Below are 17,125 nucleotides of genomic sequence, written 5' to 3'. Positions count from 1 at the left end.
ATTATGAAGAACACAGCTAAAATGAATCAATCACCCAATCACAGAGAAAGAACCTCATGTTAATTCACAGGAAAAAAAATCATCAAATCAAGAAGAACCCAAAGGCACAAATTATGCAGCACAAAGACCTCCGAGCTACGGGTCGACGGTACAGCTTAGCTTACTTCTTATTTTCAAATGAAGTGAAAATGTCCTCAAACGCTTCAAGTGGACCTTCTTCAGAGCGATCGAATGAAAACTCAATCACAGATTTTTGGCTGTTGAAATCATGATAAGCAATTAAAAGTCTTATTTGGTACGAATTACATTTAAACGATTCTCGAACCGACCCATTTGACTTACGTCTTCAGCGTCTCTACCGCTGTGCTGGTTCTTCTTATTTGTCCAAGTGAACGTCTGGTGTAGCGCTTGATCTGATCTGATATTAAAAAAAAACAATCATTAATAGCTGCACGTCTACTTCTGTGAACATTAAGAGTTAATATCAATCATTACCTGGATTTTTTCGTGCCCAGCGTCGTCCGGCCTCATTAAACACGGCCAAAGTGCGTATGGTGGCCCTGAGTATGCCCCATCTGAACACAGCCACTGGATCGGTACCGATCAGCTGCCTCAGGTAACTGCACTCACTGCTACGCAGCAAGGCAACGATATCCGGCCTCATGTGGTCCGTGTTCTTCTCTCTGAAGTCCTGTAGAGCAGTAACATCTCAAATACGGATTTCCAACCGCAAATGCCTAATTTCTTTATTGGGACTGTTCGTGCAAATGGGTATAATTTCTGTTCTGGGGTTTGTCTTTTACCTTTATTTGGTATTTGACCTTGCCAGCGAAATGCAGAATCACAAAGGCAGGCTCGCGCACCGGGGTCTGGACGAAGAATGGGTTTTCCTGGTGCTGTTGTTTAAACTTCTCCAGTAGAGTGCTATCTGTGGCTTGAGGAAAACTACAGAGGGCATAACACAGAAAATGTTCACAACAGATAAACAGCCTTTAAGTGTAAAATTAGTGTGCTGGAATTTATAGCTTATTTTATCTGCTGAAAAAAAGGATGATGGAGGATTTCTGGTGGATTGAACACAACCATCCTACACTGAAAAAAAACCCCTCTCCTTCCTATTAATACCCATTATACCAGAGCAGTCTCGTTAGACATTCTGTTTTGATTCTCTTGTTAATGTGATGTCACACTGATGAAGCCCCACCCATATCCACTGACTGACTGGTTAACTTTACCCAAAAGCTTTTCTAAATGTGTTTGTTAGCACACTGTAGTGCTAACGCGACTAAAGATACTATTGTCACAGACTGCATTCGCAGCGATCAGGAGCCTATACCATGAAGCCGGTTTAGTTGGTTAGCCAGGTAAGTTTAGGATTAAATTGTGCAAATCCTGGGTTTTGGGTACCATGAAAATAGCTTGTACCAACAAGGCCTGATCACATTGGCTTGGTTTTGTCAACTTAAAACAAATCCTGTAACCCTGAGTTTGTTTAACCATTTTCATGGTACAGGCCCCTGATCTGTTTAACCAAAAGTGCTCACTGTCTGTTGGTAAAGGACTTAAAAGGTACACACTAGTGATGAGCAGGTCGTCTCGTAAAGAAATTTTAACTTCAATGCGGGCGGGTCATTAAAAACAAAATAAAAAACAGGTATGTAGCATATATATTAAATATTTGGGAATATATATTTTTATATTTTATTACGGTCTTTGATAAGGTTAACTTGCGCAACGTAACTTGATATCCCCAAACCTATCATTTCACGGAAGCGCCAAATAGCTCCTGCTGCCAGCCACAACAACAAAACAAACAGAGAAAAAAGATGAAAGACGATCTGCGGGAGAATTTAAGGTAGGGAATTTGTGAATAGACAATACAATGCTTTGTAAATGTTGAAAATTTATCATTATCCTATTTCTATATTAATATGACCATGCTGGTTTCAATGGTTCATTCGCGCGTATGTTGTTGCCAGTTTACAGGGCGATGTAATCTAATGGCTGTTTCCAAGCACTTTTAGGATGAAATAAAGCCTCTTTTAATTTACATTACAAATGCCTAGTATGTCTATTTTAATGGTCGCAGGTGCGGGTTGTAAAAATAGATACAGTGTTGAGGCACGGGTTGGGGCGGGCGAAATATTTCATAAAAGCAGGAACAACAGGTTGAAAAAAAAACGCCCCCAAAATAGCGCTTTTTTGCTCCCACCCAAATAGGGGGCATTTTGGATATGCTATAAAAAATTATTTGCGAGGTATTTTGAGCTGAATCTTCACAGACACATTCTAGACACACCTGAGACTTACATTACTTTTTACTGTATATTATCTTGTAAAAATGGCCATTATATGTGCCCTTTAAAATATAAATATTAAATATTGTGTAACTCTGGCATCACTAAAAGTGTCTGAAAGTTTTCCTTCAATTTCTTTAAATATGCATACATTTTAATACATCAATCTAAAAAGAAAGTAACAATACAATTTTATGTCTTGTAAACAGTATTTGACAAGTAGGTTGGTAATACAATTATGCACAAATGGTCACAATGTGTCCAACACACAAGATAGTTTGCCATTTTATTATTAGTGACATACATACTTTATTGCATAAATAGACATGCTCAAAATTTGTATTTAGATTTTTTTAGTGCAGTTTTGGCTACATCAAGGTCATTCCCGTGGAAAAACACAACCTAATGAAAAACTTTTCCCCACAATCGATGTAGACCAGGGGTGGGGAATCCTAGGTCCTGGAGAGTTTAGTTCAAACCCTATTCAAACACACCTGTATTTCATTTCCAAGTAATCCTGAAGACTTTGATTAGATTTTTCAGGTGTGTTTTATTAGGGTTGAAACTAAACTTTCCAGGACAGTGGCCCTCCAGGACCCAGGGTTCCCCATCCCTGATGTAGACGGACAGCGTATAAAAATACATCCCGAACTTACTTGCTCTCCTCATCCAGCAGATAAAAGAGTCCTGTGGGTTTCTTGCTGAAGAGACTAATGCAGCCAATGTTGTCAGGATAGTCAACAGTGTGCCATGTGATGCCCTCAGACATGTACTCCGCCTAAAATACAATGCATGACTCCATGAGTCCAGGTGTGCATAGATGCCCTCATTCAGCACAATCAATCAGAGTAGACATACGCTGCATTTGAAATCGCCTACTTACACAGTAGGTAAAAATCAGTATGCTAGGCGAGTAGTATGTCCAAATTCATAGTATTCTGTATACTTCTGGCTCAATTTTTTAGCGTGTACTCGATGGCCACTTTAATATCCCATGAGGCCACACAAGCAGAGTAGCCGCCAAATTCAAAAAGTGAATATAAAAATCCCATAAATCTATGAACCTGACGTCTCTTTAAGTGATTTGGATACAAAGACATTTACACCCTCTAAAGTAAATTTACGCATTTGTAAATTATGGTTGCTGTGGTTCTGATTACATCTTTGGCTGGGTTTACACTTTGCATTAACATGCGATCTCGGTGATCTGATCACGCAGATTGGATAATCAGTTTATCAGGACACAGCGCGTTTACATTTTTTTACATCAAAGTGGCTTCTGTATCCGGATGTGTGAACGGATCCCGTTTGGGGAGACGCGCTGGATAAATAGCTGTCAAACACAGATGGCTACAGCTGTCTTTAGTCACATGATTTATGGTTGTCACGGTAACTGCAATCCCGTATTGTACAGTGTTACTGAGAATGACGTTATGTTCACATTTTAAGCTTTATATTTTTAGCTTTAAAGATTTTATCTTTGTTTGTCTGCAGGGTTCGCATCGCGGATGAATGTTTCAGCCGGTGTAACTTTATCTAAACTTGACTTTCACCCGCAATGCTTTCATAAATAACAAAATTTGTGTGAAACATTAGGATGACCATCCCAACATCTGCCTTAATAACGGGCTTTTGGCTCTGACTGAACTTATATGTTTTTGTTCTGTAGCTTATTTGTTTATTCATATATTTCTATATCAACCATAAACTGTTGTTAGTTATGTTTCCTGGTAATTTTAATATGATTTAAATAAAAAAGCTAACAATTTCCTAAATTTCCTGTTCATAGTGCGTAAGAAGTGAAGTAATGTAATTTACAAACACATTTCTAAGTAACTTACTTTGCATAAATGTATTTGGTTAATGCTATCATGGTTTGTACGTGTTTTCAAGTAACTTAAGATGTGTTGAATGAGAACAGTCGACTGACCAGAAAGCAGCGAAACATTCACGTAATGACCTTGATATGTCGCCATGGAAACTCAAACATTAATTAAATTCTGCCATTAAATATTAAATATCTCCATGAATAGTTGGAACATATTAAACATATGCCTGAATAACTTAAATACAGTCAGCAGTGTTAAAATGCTTTTGTATTTCGATTTATTTCAAGAGACTTTCAAGCTTAGCTAACATTGCTCCACAAATCTGCGTCTCTCATCTGCGCTTCATGACTTAACGTCCTTTATTTTTGACAGCTGTCAGTGAGAAGAGATGATAGTGGGTGGGGTTTTGTGTGACGTTGACCTTGTTAATGCAGATACGATGGCTGGATTGGGTTTACATTAAACTGAGATTCGATAACACACAGATCGGATAACGTTCCGAACACAAACGCGTTTACACTTGTCTTTTCAATGCGTATGTGGACAACATTCGGATACAGGTCGCATGTTTATGCCAAGTGTAAACCCAGCCATAGATCAAAGGACATACAAGTCACATGAATATAAAAACATGGCGGATGCAGTATGAATACACCCACACATACTGCTACGGTTTATGATTTTAGACACAGCAACACAGCATAGCACACGTCCCAAATCATAACTCACTTGCTCAAGTGTAAAAATGCGTTGGTTGCAGTAATACTGTAGCTGTTCATTAGCGTAATTGATGCAGAACTGTTCAAAGCTGTTTATCTTGAAATCTTCAAATCCAAATATGTCCAGGACACCAATGGACAGGCACTGTGATGAGACAGAAACATAAAATATGACATAACAGGAGTTGCTTTATATCTAGTGGCTCCCAAACCCCACGTACCTACACTATACATATTTATATATATGTATTTATATATATGTGTGCGTGTGTGTGTATATATATACGTGTGTATATATACGTGTGTATGTGTATGTGTACATGTATAAATACATACATACATACATATATATGTATATGTTCGTGTGTACGTGTATTTGTATGTGTACATGCATAGATGTATATATGTATATTTATATGTATGTATGTACGTATTTATGTATGTATGTACATATGTATGTATGTACGTATTTATGTACGTATGTATGTATGTATGCACGTATGTATGTACGTATGTATGTATGTATGTACGTATATATATATATATATATATATATATATATATATGTTCGTGTGTACGTGTATTTGTATGTGTACATGCATAGATGTATATATGTATATTTATATGTATGTATGTACGTATTTATGTATGTATGTACATATGTATGTATGTACGTATTTATGTACGTATGTATGTATGTATGCACGTATGTATGTACGTATGTATGTACGTACGTACGTACGTACGTACGTACGTACGTACGTACGTACACATATATATATATATATATATATATATATATATATATATATATATATTATATGTTCGTGTGTACGTGTATTTGTATGTGTACATGCATAGATGTATATATGTATATTTATATGTATGTATGTACGTATTTATGTATGTATGTACATATGTATGTATGTACGTATTTATGTACGTATGTATGTATGTATGCACGTATGTATGTACGTATGTATGTACGTACGTACGTACGTACGTACGTACGTACACATATATATATATATATATATATATATATATATATATATATATATATATATTATATGTTCGTGTGTACGTGTATTTGTATGTGTACATGCATAGATGTATATATGTATATTTATATGTATGTATGTACGTATTTATGTATGTATGTACATATGTATGTATGTACGTATTTATGTACGTATGTATGTATGTATGCACGTACGTACGTATGTATGTATGTATGTACGTGTATATATATATATATATATATATATATATATATATATATATATATATATATATATATATATATATATATAATATATATATATATATATATATATATATATATTTATATATATATTTATATATATGTATGTATGTGCATTTCTCAACTAACTTACTGTAGTTTAATTTATAAACATTTGCATTACCTGACTTACAAATATATATTTGCATAGACATTTGAACTATTCAGTATGGATACGGTGAAAATGTATCAACTTTTTGACAGATTTTGCTGTAAATGACTGATCAGCTGATCGTACCGGGACAGACTCCTCCAGATCTCTCTTGTTGAGTAGAGCGTGATTGATTCGCAAGACAATCCAGTCAAACAGGGCACTGTACAGAGATTTGGCCATGGAGTCTCTGGCAGTGATAGCCTAAAGACAAGAGTTTGAGGAAGTTCACAGAAATATAGAAAGAGAAATGATGTGCACAGAAAACCAACATGTTTTAAGGGGCTTGTTCACAAGATAAGCATGTCAGATGATGCATGTGATGTGCAAATAAACAAATAACACTACGTGGCATGCAAATGTGGTGCACACACACCTCATTGAGGCTGTAAGGCAGGATTAGCGTGTCATTAGCTGTCATTGCTTTTCTTTTTGTCAATGCTTCCACAAGCAGCTCCACTTTAACCTGTGAATACACGACAACTCTACATATAAATAAAATGTTTTGAAAGGCAAGACTGAACATTTTATTTGGGAAAGACAACAAGCTTCTTATAAACCGTCCCAGACAATGCAATGCTTTAAATTACTTATTTATAATGAGAAATTTCCAGTGTATTGTATTATTGTTTCAAAGTTTACTCTGTAAAGTAGTTTCGGTTCCACCTGTGTCACTAAAGAAACTGCAAAAAGTAATACATATATTTAACCCGATTTCATGAACATTCCCTGTCTTTCATTGGCCAGACAAACAAAAGGTCAGATGAATCGCTCAAACAAACAAAGCAAAATTTTTATAGCAATTTAGAGCCACTACATTTTGGAGAAAATCAACCTAAAAAGTCTGTGAAAGTCTGGGAAAGAAGAACCTTCTAGCACTTTTTACGAGTTTCTGTTTCCAATGCAGCACAACAAATCTACAGAAAAATGCTGTTAATCAGCTTAAGAGTCAAAAGTGATTTGGCAGAACTGTTGAGTATCGTCTGGTACCTTGAGAAGTTGAGAAAGAGCTGAAAGCACATGATCTGGCCCTACTTTCAGCCCCGGGCCATCTTCATTCTGCTTGTATGTCACATTCCCCAGGTACAGAATGGCTGACAGCACAGAAAATATCCTGAAACAGACAAAAAATAAATCCATGTATAATGATAACATGGTATCCCCACACCATTTAAAAATTATCTTAAAGTTGAGTGTTGCCTACATGCATTTACGTTTACATTTATTCATTTGGTAGGCGCTTTTATTTTGCGCTGCTTACGCAATGCCACTGAGCATATTTGACACATTTTGCATATTTAACAAGCAATTACTGGATACTATTCTTCTTTAACCCGAACATTTAAAGAAACACCACCGCTCTTGAAACAGCCCATAATGATACGCGTCGTGTATAGGGATGTTCACATTATAATAGGGATGCTTAACGATTAATCGCGATTAATCGATAGCAGAATAAAAGTTTTTGTTTACATCATATATATGTGTGAACTGTATATAATAACTTTGTATAAATAAATGCACACACATGCATGTATATATTTAAGAAATGTTTACATGTGTATATACATTTGTATATTTATTTATAATTTATATTATATATAAATATAAATACCTAATATATAAATATATTTTTTTCTTATAATTATACATGCATGTGTGCATATTTATATATACATAATTATTATACACAGTTCACACACATATATGATGTACACAAAAACTTTTATTCTGCTATCGATTAATCGCGATTAATCGTTAAGCATCCCTACATTATAATGCTAACTATAAAAATATAGTTTTAAAAATCATTTTATATTAAAGAGAATAGTGAAGTTCAACAACTATCAGATAAAGATACAATGAATGATATCATTGGGATGAACCATAAACCAATCAAATCTATTTGAACTTCAAGTGCACGTCTGCATGAAAAGACAGATGATACTGCGAAGAAAGTCATTGCTAAGGTACATAAAATTACTTCAGATATTCAATGCTTTTGCAATACGTTTTATTCTACTACATGTGCATTGAGTAAGCAAAAAGGTAAGATATTAAAGTTACACCAACTAGATTCACTGTTTAGAATTACGCAAAGGACACAAGACATCTGCTGTTTATAGCCGCTGTAAATGCAACAATAACAGCATATTTACACATGCAATGGCATATAAACAATTGCAAAAGTTTTTATTGCAGGAAATATGCAATATTAGTTAATGGCATTGAAGGTGAAAGTGATTTCCGCGAGTACTGCGCACGTCAATAAAGAATGTCAATAACATTGAATCCTACGGTTCTTGCGTGTCTCGTGACTAGATGTCAAATGCGTGTTTCATCACAGGACATGCAAGAAACAATAACACTCAGAAGTTTAACCATTTTGGCTCCCGTATAAGGTAACGTGATGGCATTTCATCATGTCCAAAATTATTTATTTGTTTACAAGGAAGTCATGTACGCATCTTATCTAATCTTGATATCTAATTAACATTGACTGAGAAAGGCCATGTCAAAGATTGAAATCAAACTTTGTTGCTCCTAGATTACGAGACTTTAGCTTGGATTTCACAAACAGGGTCACATATATTATCATTATAAGTACATGTGATCGTTTTTACAATGCTAGTGTTATATTAGACCTAATCCAGAGGCAAGTGTATGATCATTAAATATATTATTTCACACCATTTTAGTTCAGAACAAGGGTTAATAAAACATCTCCATCTTTTTAAATGGGATTAATACATAATGATCATTAAAATCTTTCACCAAGGTAAACAGAATCGAAAATCAACATAAAATATTTTTAATCACAGATGGTTTAAAGTCACCATGAAATTGAAATGGTTTTTTTTATAAAATATTGTAGTGTTTTTTATAAATGACTTATCTGGGCGAATCATATAAATAAATCATGTCAACTCATAATATTCAATCAAAAAAGTTAACCTCCTCCCCTCCTCAAAACAAACTCTCTTCACTTCCTCCCACAAGGACTGGTGTGAGGGCAAAGCTATCGGATACTTTTCTCTGCTCGGGAAAAGCCTGCAGCGCTTAGCAATTACCAAAATAGCCCAACTTTCAACAATTCAATCATTTCTCTATGGACAAAATCAAGTCCAGTCCCACGTTTTTTTTTTTATAATTTCTGAAGCCGTTTCACTCAGATGTACATCACAAAACAGAAAAGACGACAATCGCTGCTTCAGTTTCATGTAGGTATGCACCGAATCCAGGAATCGGATTCGGCCGAATACTGGGCTTTTTGACGGGGTTCGGGTTCGGCCGAATCTTAGATTTTTTTCCCACCGAACCGAACCCTAAGCTTGCGCTACGCTGGTCGACGTCACGCGGCAGTGTGCTGACGTGGAGATAAGTGTTTTTTACCCGGTGAGCCTTAGGGACGTTTCACATTTCGTGGACGTACCTGGAAAAACTAACGCATCGCAGCGCATCGCTTTCATTGTGCTTTGCAGTCGGGCTATCAAAATGCATCCCCGCCCTGCCCGTCGGGCTATCTTGATTTATAGGGAGGAAAAAATATATTTAAATGCCTTTGTATCCTCTCACAGATTTGGATGGGTAATTGTGGTGCATGAAATTCAGGCATTGGGTATTTACATTGCGTTTGAGCGCGCGCGCAAGTTTTACTTTCACTTTCGCGCGAACCTGCAGTACAGGAAGCAATCCGTACTGATTTGTCATGGATTTTTGTGCAAATCCTCCAACTTCGTCCTGTCAGTCATTACTATCCTCACGTAAAAAATTAAATCTCTCTCAGCAAGCTTTTAAGTGATATAGATTGTACGGGCAGTGAAGAGAGTTACTCTGTGCTCTTAAAGCGACAGTAGCCCCTGTTTATCTGATCGAAAAAATGATCCAATCTCTAACTGGATAATCCAAACTGTGAGTTTTGTGACCCACTGAACCACTTTTAAATGGTGGGTATATCTGGTGTGGGGATGAGCAGGAACAGTTGGTTTACATGGAAATCCAGTTTTTTTGTTTGTTAAAAAACCAACAGCATCAAAACAACAACAAGAATAGCAGATTAAACATTGTGGTTAGAGGACCTATTGGTTTGTATTGGCAAAATTTCGGGCTACCAAAAACTGAAGAGTGCCTGCCCGAAGGGCTACCATGGATTTTGAAATTTTGCGAGCCCTGTAATGGAATAAGGATGCGAGTAGGATTCGGTTTCGGATTCGGCCGAATCTTAAACGGTGGATTCGGTATTCGGCCGAACCCAAAAAATCTGGATTCTGTGCATCCCTAGTCTCATGATGACTTTAAAGCAATAACTTACTGGGTTAATTGGATTATTTTACATGAAAACATTGAGACTCTTTTACGGCACACTTACTGTTTTTTGGTAGGGGGCAGAAAGCCGACCATCTCCATGGCCTGGTGAAGTCTCTTAAACTCATGTTTCATTTCAGCTTCATCCTCTAGAAACAGATTTTCCTGCAAGAAGAAGAGCAGTGGGGAAAGCTCAATGGTGACATGTTGGACAATTTGGAGATATATAAAGAAGAAATGAACAAGACAATTGTTTATACACAGTAAGAGATACACAATTAATGTGGACAGCACAGTCCAGGTCAAATCAACACTGATTTAAATTTAAATTTAATTAATTAACTTGATTTAGATTTAAATTAAATCAACACTGCTGGTATTTATATGGGGACTACCAGGTCTGGTGTTACTCATATAAACACCAGCAGTGTTAATTTAACATTGGTGATTTTGCTGTGCATTTGGTTTTGAAATATTTGGGTTATTAAGGTCTCTTTCTCAGGACATAAATCAGTTTAAGCACAACTTTCCATTTAATTTCAATGCTTTTTACGAGATATCATTTGTGTTGTTTAATCTTCTGGGCATTGCAAATAGCACAAAATTTGTTTATTTAATATGGATGTTCCCCGGTCACCAAAAAGCATTATCGGTTTTGGGCCGCTTCTCAGATTTCAGTCTCCCTGTACACATAATCACAATGCTACATAGCAAATGTGATCGAGACGGCAGTGTGCAAATACTTAAAATGACACACGTTCTGTGTGATGCTCCACTGCCCGTGAGGGGGTTTTATTGTGTCTCTCCTCATGCGGAGATCACGAAGATCACGCGCAAAGACCTCAACTCTGAAACGCAACAGGCTAACAAATATGGTTGTTACTGTTCATCGGGTTCGTCAACAACTGATGATGAAGTGCACGGTTTTCGATTACTCATGCTGGACTGATAAGGAGCAGGTGCTGATGTCACTGAAGCCCATTTTAAGCCCATTGGCATAAGCAGAACAGAGGCCCACTGTCATGCTGTGGCATGCCTGTTGTTTTTATTAAAATGATTGAGTTTCTTAATGAAATGAAGTATTAACAAGACTACAGAGAGTTACTGCATTACTTTACTAATGTTTTGCATGAAATGGTTTTCTAGAACTTTACATTATTTAGATAAAAATATGTTAATTTTAATTCTGTTGCATTTAACTAAATGAAGAATATTTCGTTGTTTTTTTTCCCATTCCATTTTGGTGTGTAACTTTCAAAAAGTTTGATTGTTTTTAGTTCAACTCAGATCTTTATATTAATATAAATTCAATTATACAAAAACCTTTTTAAATAATTATTTAAAAACATTTTCGGGCAAAATGCATCTAGAATTGTCGGTATCGGCACATAATTTTCCTTTAATGCATAATTACGCAAAATGATTTTAGTTATTTAGAGATCAATGTGACAAAATATTAAAATGGTTTTGTTAGAGGTTTTTTCTCTGTGACGGTTGTTCTGATAGTTACTTGTTTGAGGTAGTTGTAATCTTCAGGCCTCAAGAGCATAAACTCATCTCTCTCCTCTTCTGAAGCCCCGGTCAACAGATAGTAAAAAACATGGTAATTCCTGCCAGTAGAGGATTAAACAAATACGTCATAAACCCACATATAGACATACACACATTTATATATGCACTACTATATACAGAAGCATAAAATTATTCAGAAAGATGATTATTTAAAAAAATACACCAGAAAGAAATGTATGCAGTACCACATAATATCATAATGTAATTTATAATATAATGTGTTACATGTTTAGTAACGATTAAAATGTATTTAAAGATGTTGCATCAGTGTGGGATATTTGTTTTACCTTTCTGTTTTTCCTCTGGATACTAGACGGCATTTCTCTAATAAGTACTTCTCAACAACAGCCCTGGAACAATACAACAAACAGTATAAGAAATTTCAATTTTGACATTTTTGCATTTGTCTTATTCATAAAGTAGATAGAGAACAGGAGATTTTGTGATATATTAGATTTAAACCTGCATGAGCAACACAGCTCAGTGTGTTGGAGCATGCACTAACCACAAGATCATGTCTCCTACCAATTCTTGCATTTAAAAGTATACTAAATTATAATTTTTTATTAAACACCAGAATGTTTATTTTCTACCAAGGAGGATCAGGGCCAAGCTAAATTAAAAAAATAAAACCATCTTGAGATTAAAGTCATTAAAATGCTAAAATAACGTCACAAAAAATATAATTTTGAGAATAAAGTCGTTATTTAACGAGAATAAAGTCGTTATTTACCAAGAATAAATTCGTTATTTACCGAGAGTAAAGGCGTTATTTAACGAGAATAAAGTAGTTATTTAACAAGAATAAAGTTGTTAATTACCGAGAGTAAAGACGTTATTTAACAAGAATAAAGTCGTTATTTAACGAGAATAAAGTTGTTATTTAACAAGAATAAAGACGTTATTTAACGAGAGTAAAGACGTTATTTAACGAAAATAAAGTCGTTATTTAACGAGAATAAAGTCGTTATTTAACGAGAATAAAGTCGTTATTTAACGAGAATAAAGTCGTTATTTAACGAGAATAAAGTCGTTATTTAATGAGAATAAAGTTGTTTAAAATATACTAATAATATTTTGCATACAAATTGCAACGTAGAAGACGGCTACGTTTCACTTGCGTGTTCTCATGAAAGCAACAGTATGAAAGCTTTAGGTTAAGTGGCTTAATGCATCTACAGAGTAATATTAAAACACCAAATAAAGCAAACATTTTATAAATAAAAACATTTTGTGTACAGGCAAGTGAAGATCCCAGAATAGGAGCACAAACGCAAAATGGCGTTTCAATGAAAACAAGCACATTCTGGGCTTTTCTGTTTCAACGTACATGCTTTTTAATAATATATTATAGTGTGTAGTGAATGAAGTGTATATTTATATCACTGCCTTAACAGAGTAAATGGCTACTCCTATCATGGAGGAAGCTTTCCGAGTTTAAAATCAAAAATCTCATTATACTTTATTCATGCTATATATTGACTTTATTCCCGTTAGATAACGACTTTATTCCCGTTAAATAACGACTTTATTCCTGTTAAATAATGAATTTTTTCCCCGTTAAATAATAACTTTATTCTTGTATTTGAATGACTTTGATCTCGAGATGATTTTACCTTTTATTTTAGCTTGGCTCTAATCCTCTTTGGTAATTTTCTGCATATGTTCAGTATGATTAAGCGCTTTAACATCATGTTATCAATGTCTTGAAAATATGGCTGATGATGAGCAGTCATCTGTTGTATGACACAGGGAGCGTGCAGAAACACACATGTGACTCACCCCCTCACAACGCCACTCTCCAGATAATTGACTTGAATGAACTTCCCGAAGCGGCTGGAGTTGTTGTTGTATGCTGTTTTGGCATTGCCAAAGGCCTGACAACACCAAAGAGACATGAATCAGATCAAAATGCACAAACAAAAATATTTCAGACAAAACATTGATACGGTTATCACGAATGCTGGGAGGCTAAAACAGAGAGGATAAAAGATGTGAACAACAAACATTAAAATCAGAATTTAGGCAAACCACAGAAACTGAGGTCACAGCAAACATAGTTTCATGGTAATGGTTTTGCTATTATTATCAGAAGCACAAACCACAGCAAGTAGCTGGTCAACAAAGTGCTTGGAATAAAAAAAACAGAGGCCAATGCAACAATTGGCACTCAAATACATTAATATGTAATATAGGGCTGCACTACTCAACAAAATATAGCAAATAAAATTAGTGATGCACCGATGTATCGGCCGCCGATATTTATCGGCAGATTTTTGATGAGTTTGAAACCATAGGCATATCGGCAATAGCACGAGAAAGGCAGATACCGATTGTTTATTAATTAACTACATAAAGAAATCCATTATATGTAAAAAATGAGTTAATGTTGTTAATAAAATAAATGCTGAATAGCAAAAACCACCTTTGAAGGTTGTCATGTTGTCTTATTATATTTGTTTTAGCTTAATTTGTGCCTCTCTTATTATGTTGGTCAGTTGAATGTTAATTAGATCAAATCCGTTTTCAGGTAAAAATTATTTGATGCAGAAATAAACTAGCTAATAGACCAACTGTATAGTATTGTATACAAGTGTTTAATATCGGTATCGGCATCGGTATCGGCCAGAAGTTGTCTGTTTAAATCGGTATCGGCCCAAAAAAATCCTATCGGTGCATCCCTATATAAAATATAATATTTGATTATGAAAATAGTTGTCAACTAATTTCATTATCAATTCGTAGGTCTGTAACGTCCCATGCTCCCACACAATCGTCGTAATGGGAGGACCAGTGTCTGCTTCATACAGCGAGAGTTGTTAGTAAAACTCAAAGTGTAGCTTTTGCACTTTAAGTGTGAAAAGTACACTTCTACACAAGGGGTATGTTTCTGAGGGACAATGTGGGCACTGCCTGGCACGGTGGTTTACCCATTTCTAGCACATAGCCTACCACTTTACATGGTATATTAATAATGCCCTATTCCCCTAAACATGTGTAATTGCTCATGAGTAGGCCAACCAATGTTTATTTTCTTCTAAATAAAGATTCATAATATTTTGAACATTTAATGAATTCAACGATTTACTTTAGTTATTTAATTGTATTTATTTTTCTTTACAATTTATTCACTTTAAATAGTAGTAGTACATTTCTTTATAAAGCACACATAAAAACAACCACAAGGTTGACCAAAGTGCCGTATAGGGCTGCACGATTAATCGAAAAAGAATCACGATCTCGATTCATACATATATGCGATCTTCATTTTAAATGACGGCGATTCACTTGCATTTACAGTATTTCCCTGTATTCAGTTTCTGCGTTCAAGTGTTCACGTATTTACATTACAACAACCCAAGAATATCAGTCAAACTTGCTAACACACATTCATACAGGGTAAAACCAAACCCTATTCATTCACCAATCAGACCCGATCGTTTCTCTCCTCTCTCTCATCTCATTTGCGGTGTTCCGCTGTCACTCGCGTGACGTATAACAAGGCGGCAGACCTAAACACAGTTGTTTACTTGGTGGATCTGGAGCGGCAATTTTCACAAAAAAGAGAGGATAAACGAGTGTCACTGTGGAAAATCCTGGTGGCGACGGAGAAAGTGAAGATGCAACAACATTGGTTTCGAAAAAAGGCAAGGAAATTATTTACCTCAGGCTCCGGACGTTTCTAAATCGGAAGGCTGCAACCTCAGGAGGTCGCATGCAGGCTGTATACGTCATCAAGCCTGGTTCATTTGAGTCAACGGAGCATTATGCTGCGTTCAAGGCAGGCTTTTAAACCCGTGAGTTACGACTTCAAAACCACGACTCTATGCGTTCCAGGCAGCATGTAACTCGTGTTTTTACAACCTTCTACCGGTGAAAGTGCACTGGAACGGCAGTCAAACCCGTGACTTCCCACCCGTGAACTCGTACTAGATCGATGTACTCCCAGTTCAGAGTCGTGAGTCGTGAATTTGAACTCGTGAGTTACGGGTTACCGGTTGCCTGGAACGCAGCATTACATTCGCAAGTCATTAAAGGTGCTCTAAGCGAATTGAAGCATTTTAGACCATAAAACATTTTTTGTTACATACCGGAAACATCTCCTCACTATCTGCTTGCTGCCTGTCCGCTGATCAAACTGTAAAAAAACGTGATCTCTGTAGACAGCCCAGGCTTCACAAACGGCAATATCAACAAATGGCCAAACCTAGCTTCAGAAAACAAAACAAAGTATTCCAGCCAATAAACGACAAGAAGGATTTGGGGGTGGGGGTTGGGCACGTTCATGAAAGCACGGAAGGGAGGGGGAGGGGGAGGAGTTAGCTACGCTCTGTCTGTTTGAAAACAGTTCAAACATCAACAGGAAGTGACGTCGCACATTATTCGCTTAGAGCGCCTTTAACATACTTCAACAATTTATTATTAACTAAAAATATTAGTCATCTTTATAACGTTAATTGTTAATATTCTGAAATTAGACAGTCTTTATGATACGCAGTTTAGAAATGCGACCTCCAGAGAGGCTGCAGCCTTCACATTGAGAAACGGCCTCTTTGCGTTCCCCATTAGAAAGGGTTTTTCGCACGAGGGGAACATTGTTACATGTCTGCGTTTCTCTCTGATGCCTCAAAATGTTGATCTTTTAGTCTTTTAAAGGTTTAACGTTAGTGTTTTTAAAGTTTTAAGGTTGGCCAGTTTGATAGTACAAAAAGCACAGGTGCAATTTAACAGCTAACAAATTTTAAATTATTCTAAATTTTAAGGGGTCTAAAATTAGAAAAAGAGACTTTTAAGAAACGTTATTATAACTGAAAGTCCTGTAGCACATTTTTTAGTTAAGTGCATAATAAATGTTTTTGTTAAAATAAAGAGAATCGGGTGAGAGAATCGGGATCTCAATTCCCCTGGAAAAAATCGGGATTCACATTTTAGCTTGAATCGTGCAGCCC

At 35.9% G+C, this 17,125-nt stretch overlaps 1 protein-coding gene across 4 annotated transcripts in view; it reads right to left on the bottom strand.

Annotated features, from left to right (window-relative positions):
- The window catches only part of myo9b (myosin IXb), a 62,666-nt gene that overhangs the window by 30,449 nt on the left and 15,092 nt on the right, over positions 1–17,125 (bottom strand). For all 4 annotated transcript variants that reach the window (XM_065276987.2, XM_065276990.1, XM_065276989.1 and 1 more), the window contains exons 3-15: positions 13,959–14,053; positions 12,464–12,526; positions 12,115–12,214; positions 10,669–10,769; positions 7,290–7,413; positions 6,676–6,765; positions 6,387–6,503; positions 4,856–4,990; positions 2,954–3,075; positions 804–945; positions 496–691; positions 343–418; positions 165–257 (exon numbers count right to left, since the gene is read on the bottom strand). In XM_065276987.2, coding sequence (XP_065133059.1) covers positions 165–257; positions 343–418; positions 496–691; positions 804–945; positions 2,954–3,075; positions 4,856–4,990; positions 6,387–6,503; positions 6,676–6,765; positions 7,290–7,413; positions 10,669–10,769; positions 12,115–12,214; positions 12,464–12,526; positions 13,959–14,053 — 1,454 coding nt within the window. The remainder of the gene's footprint in view (positions 1–164; positions 258–342; positions 419–495; positions 692–803; positions 946–2,953; positions 3,076–4,855; positions 4,991–6,386; positions 6,504–6,675; positions 6,766–7,289; positions 7,414–10,668; positions 10,770–12,114; positions 12,215–12,463; positions 12,527–13,958; positions 14,054–17,125) is intronic.

Source organism: Paramisgurnus dabryanus, chromosome 6 (assembly GCF_030506205.2).
Source record: "Paramisgurnus dabryanus chromosome 6, PD_genome_1.1, whole genome shotgun sequence".
NCBI lineage: Eukaryota > Metazoa > Chordata > Actinopteri > Cypriniformes > Cobitidae > Paramisgurnus > Paramisgurnus dabryanus.
The sequence above is the reverse complement of the archived record's forward strand: the minus strand, read 5'-3'. Positions and strand labels throughout refer to the sequence as shown.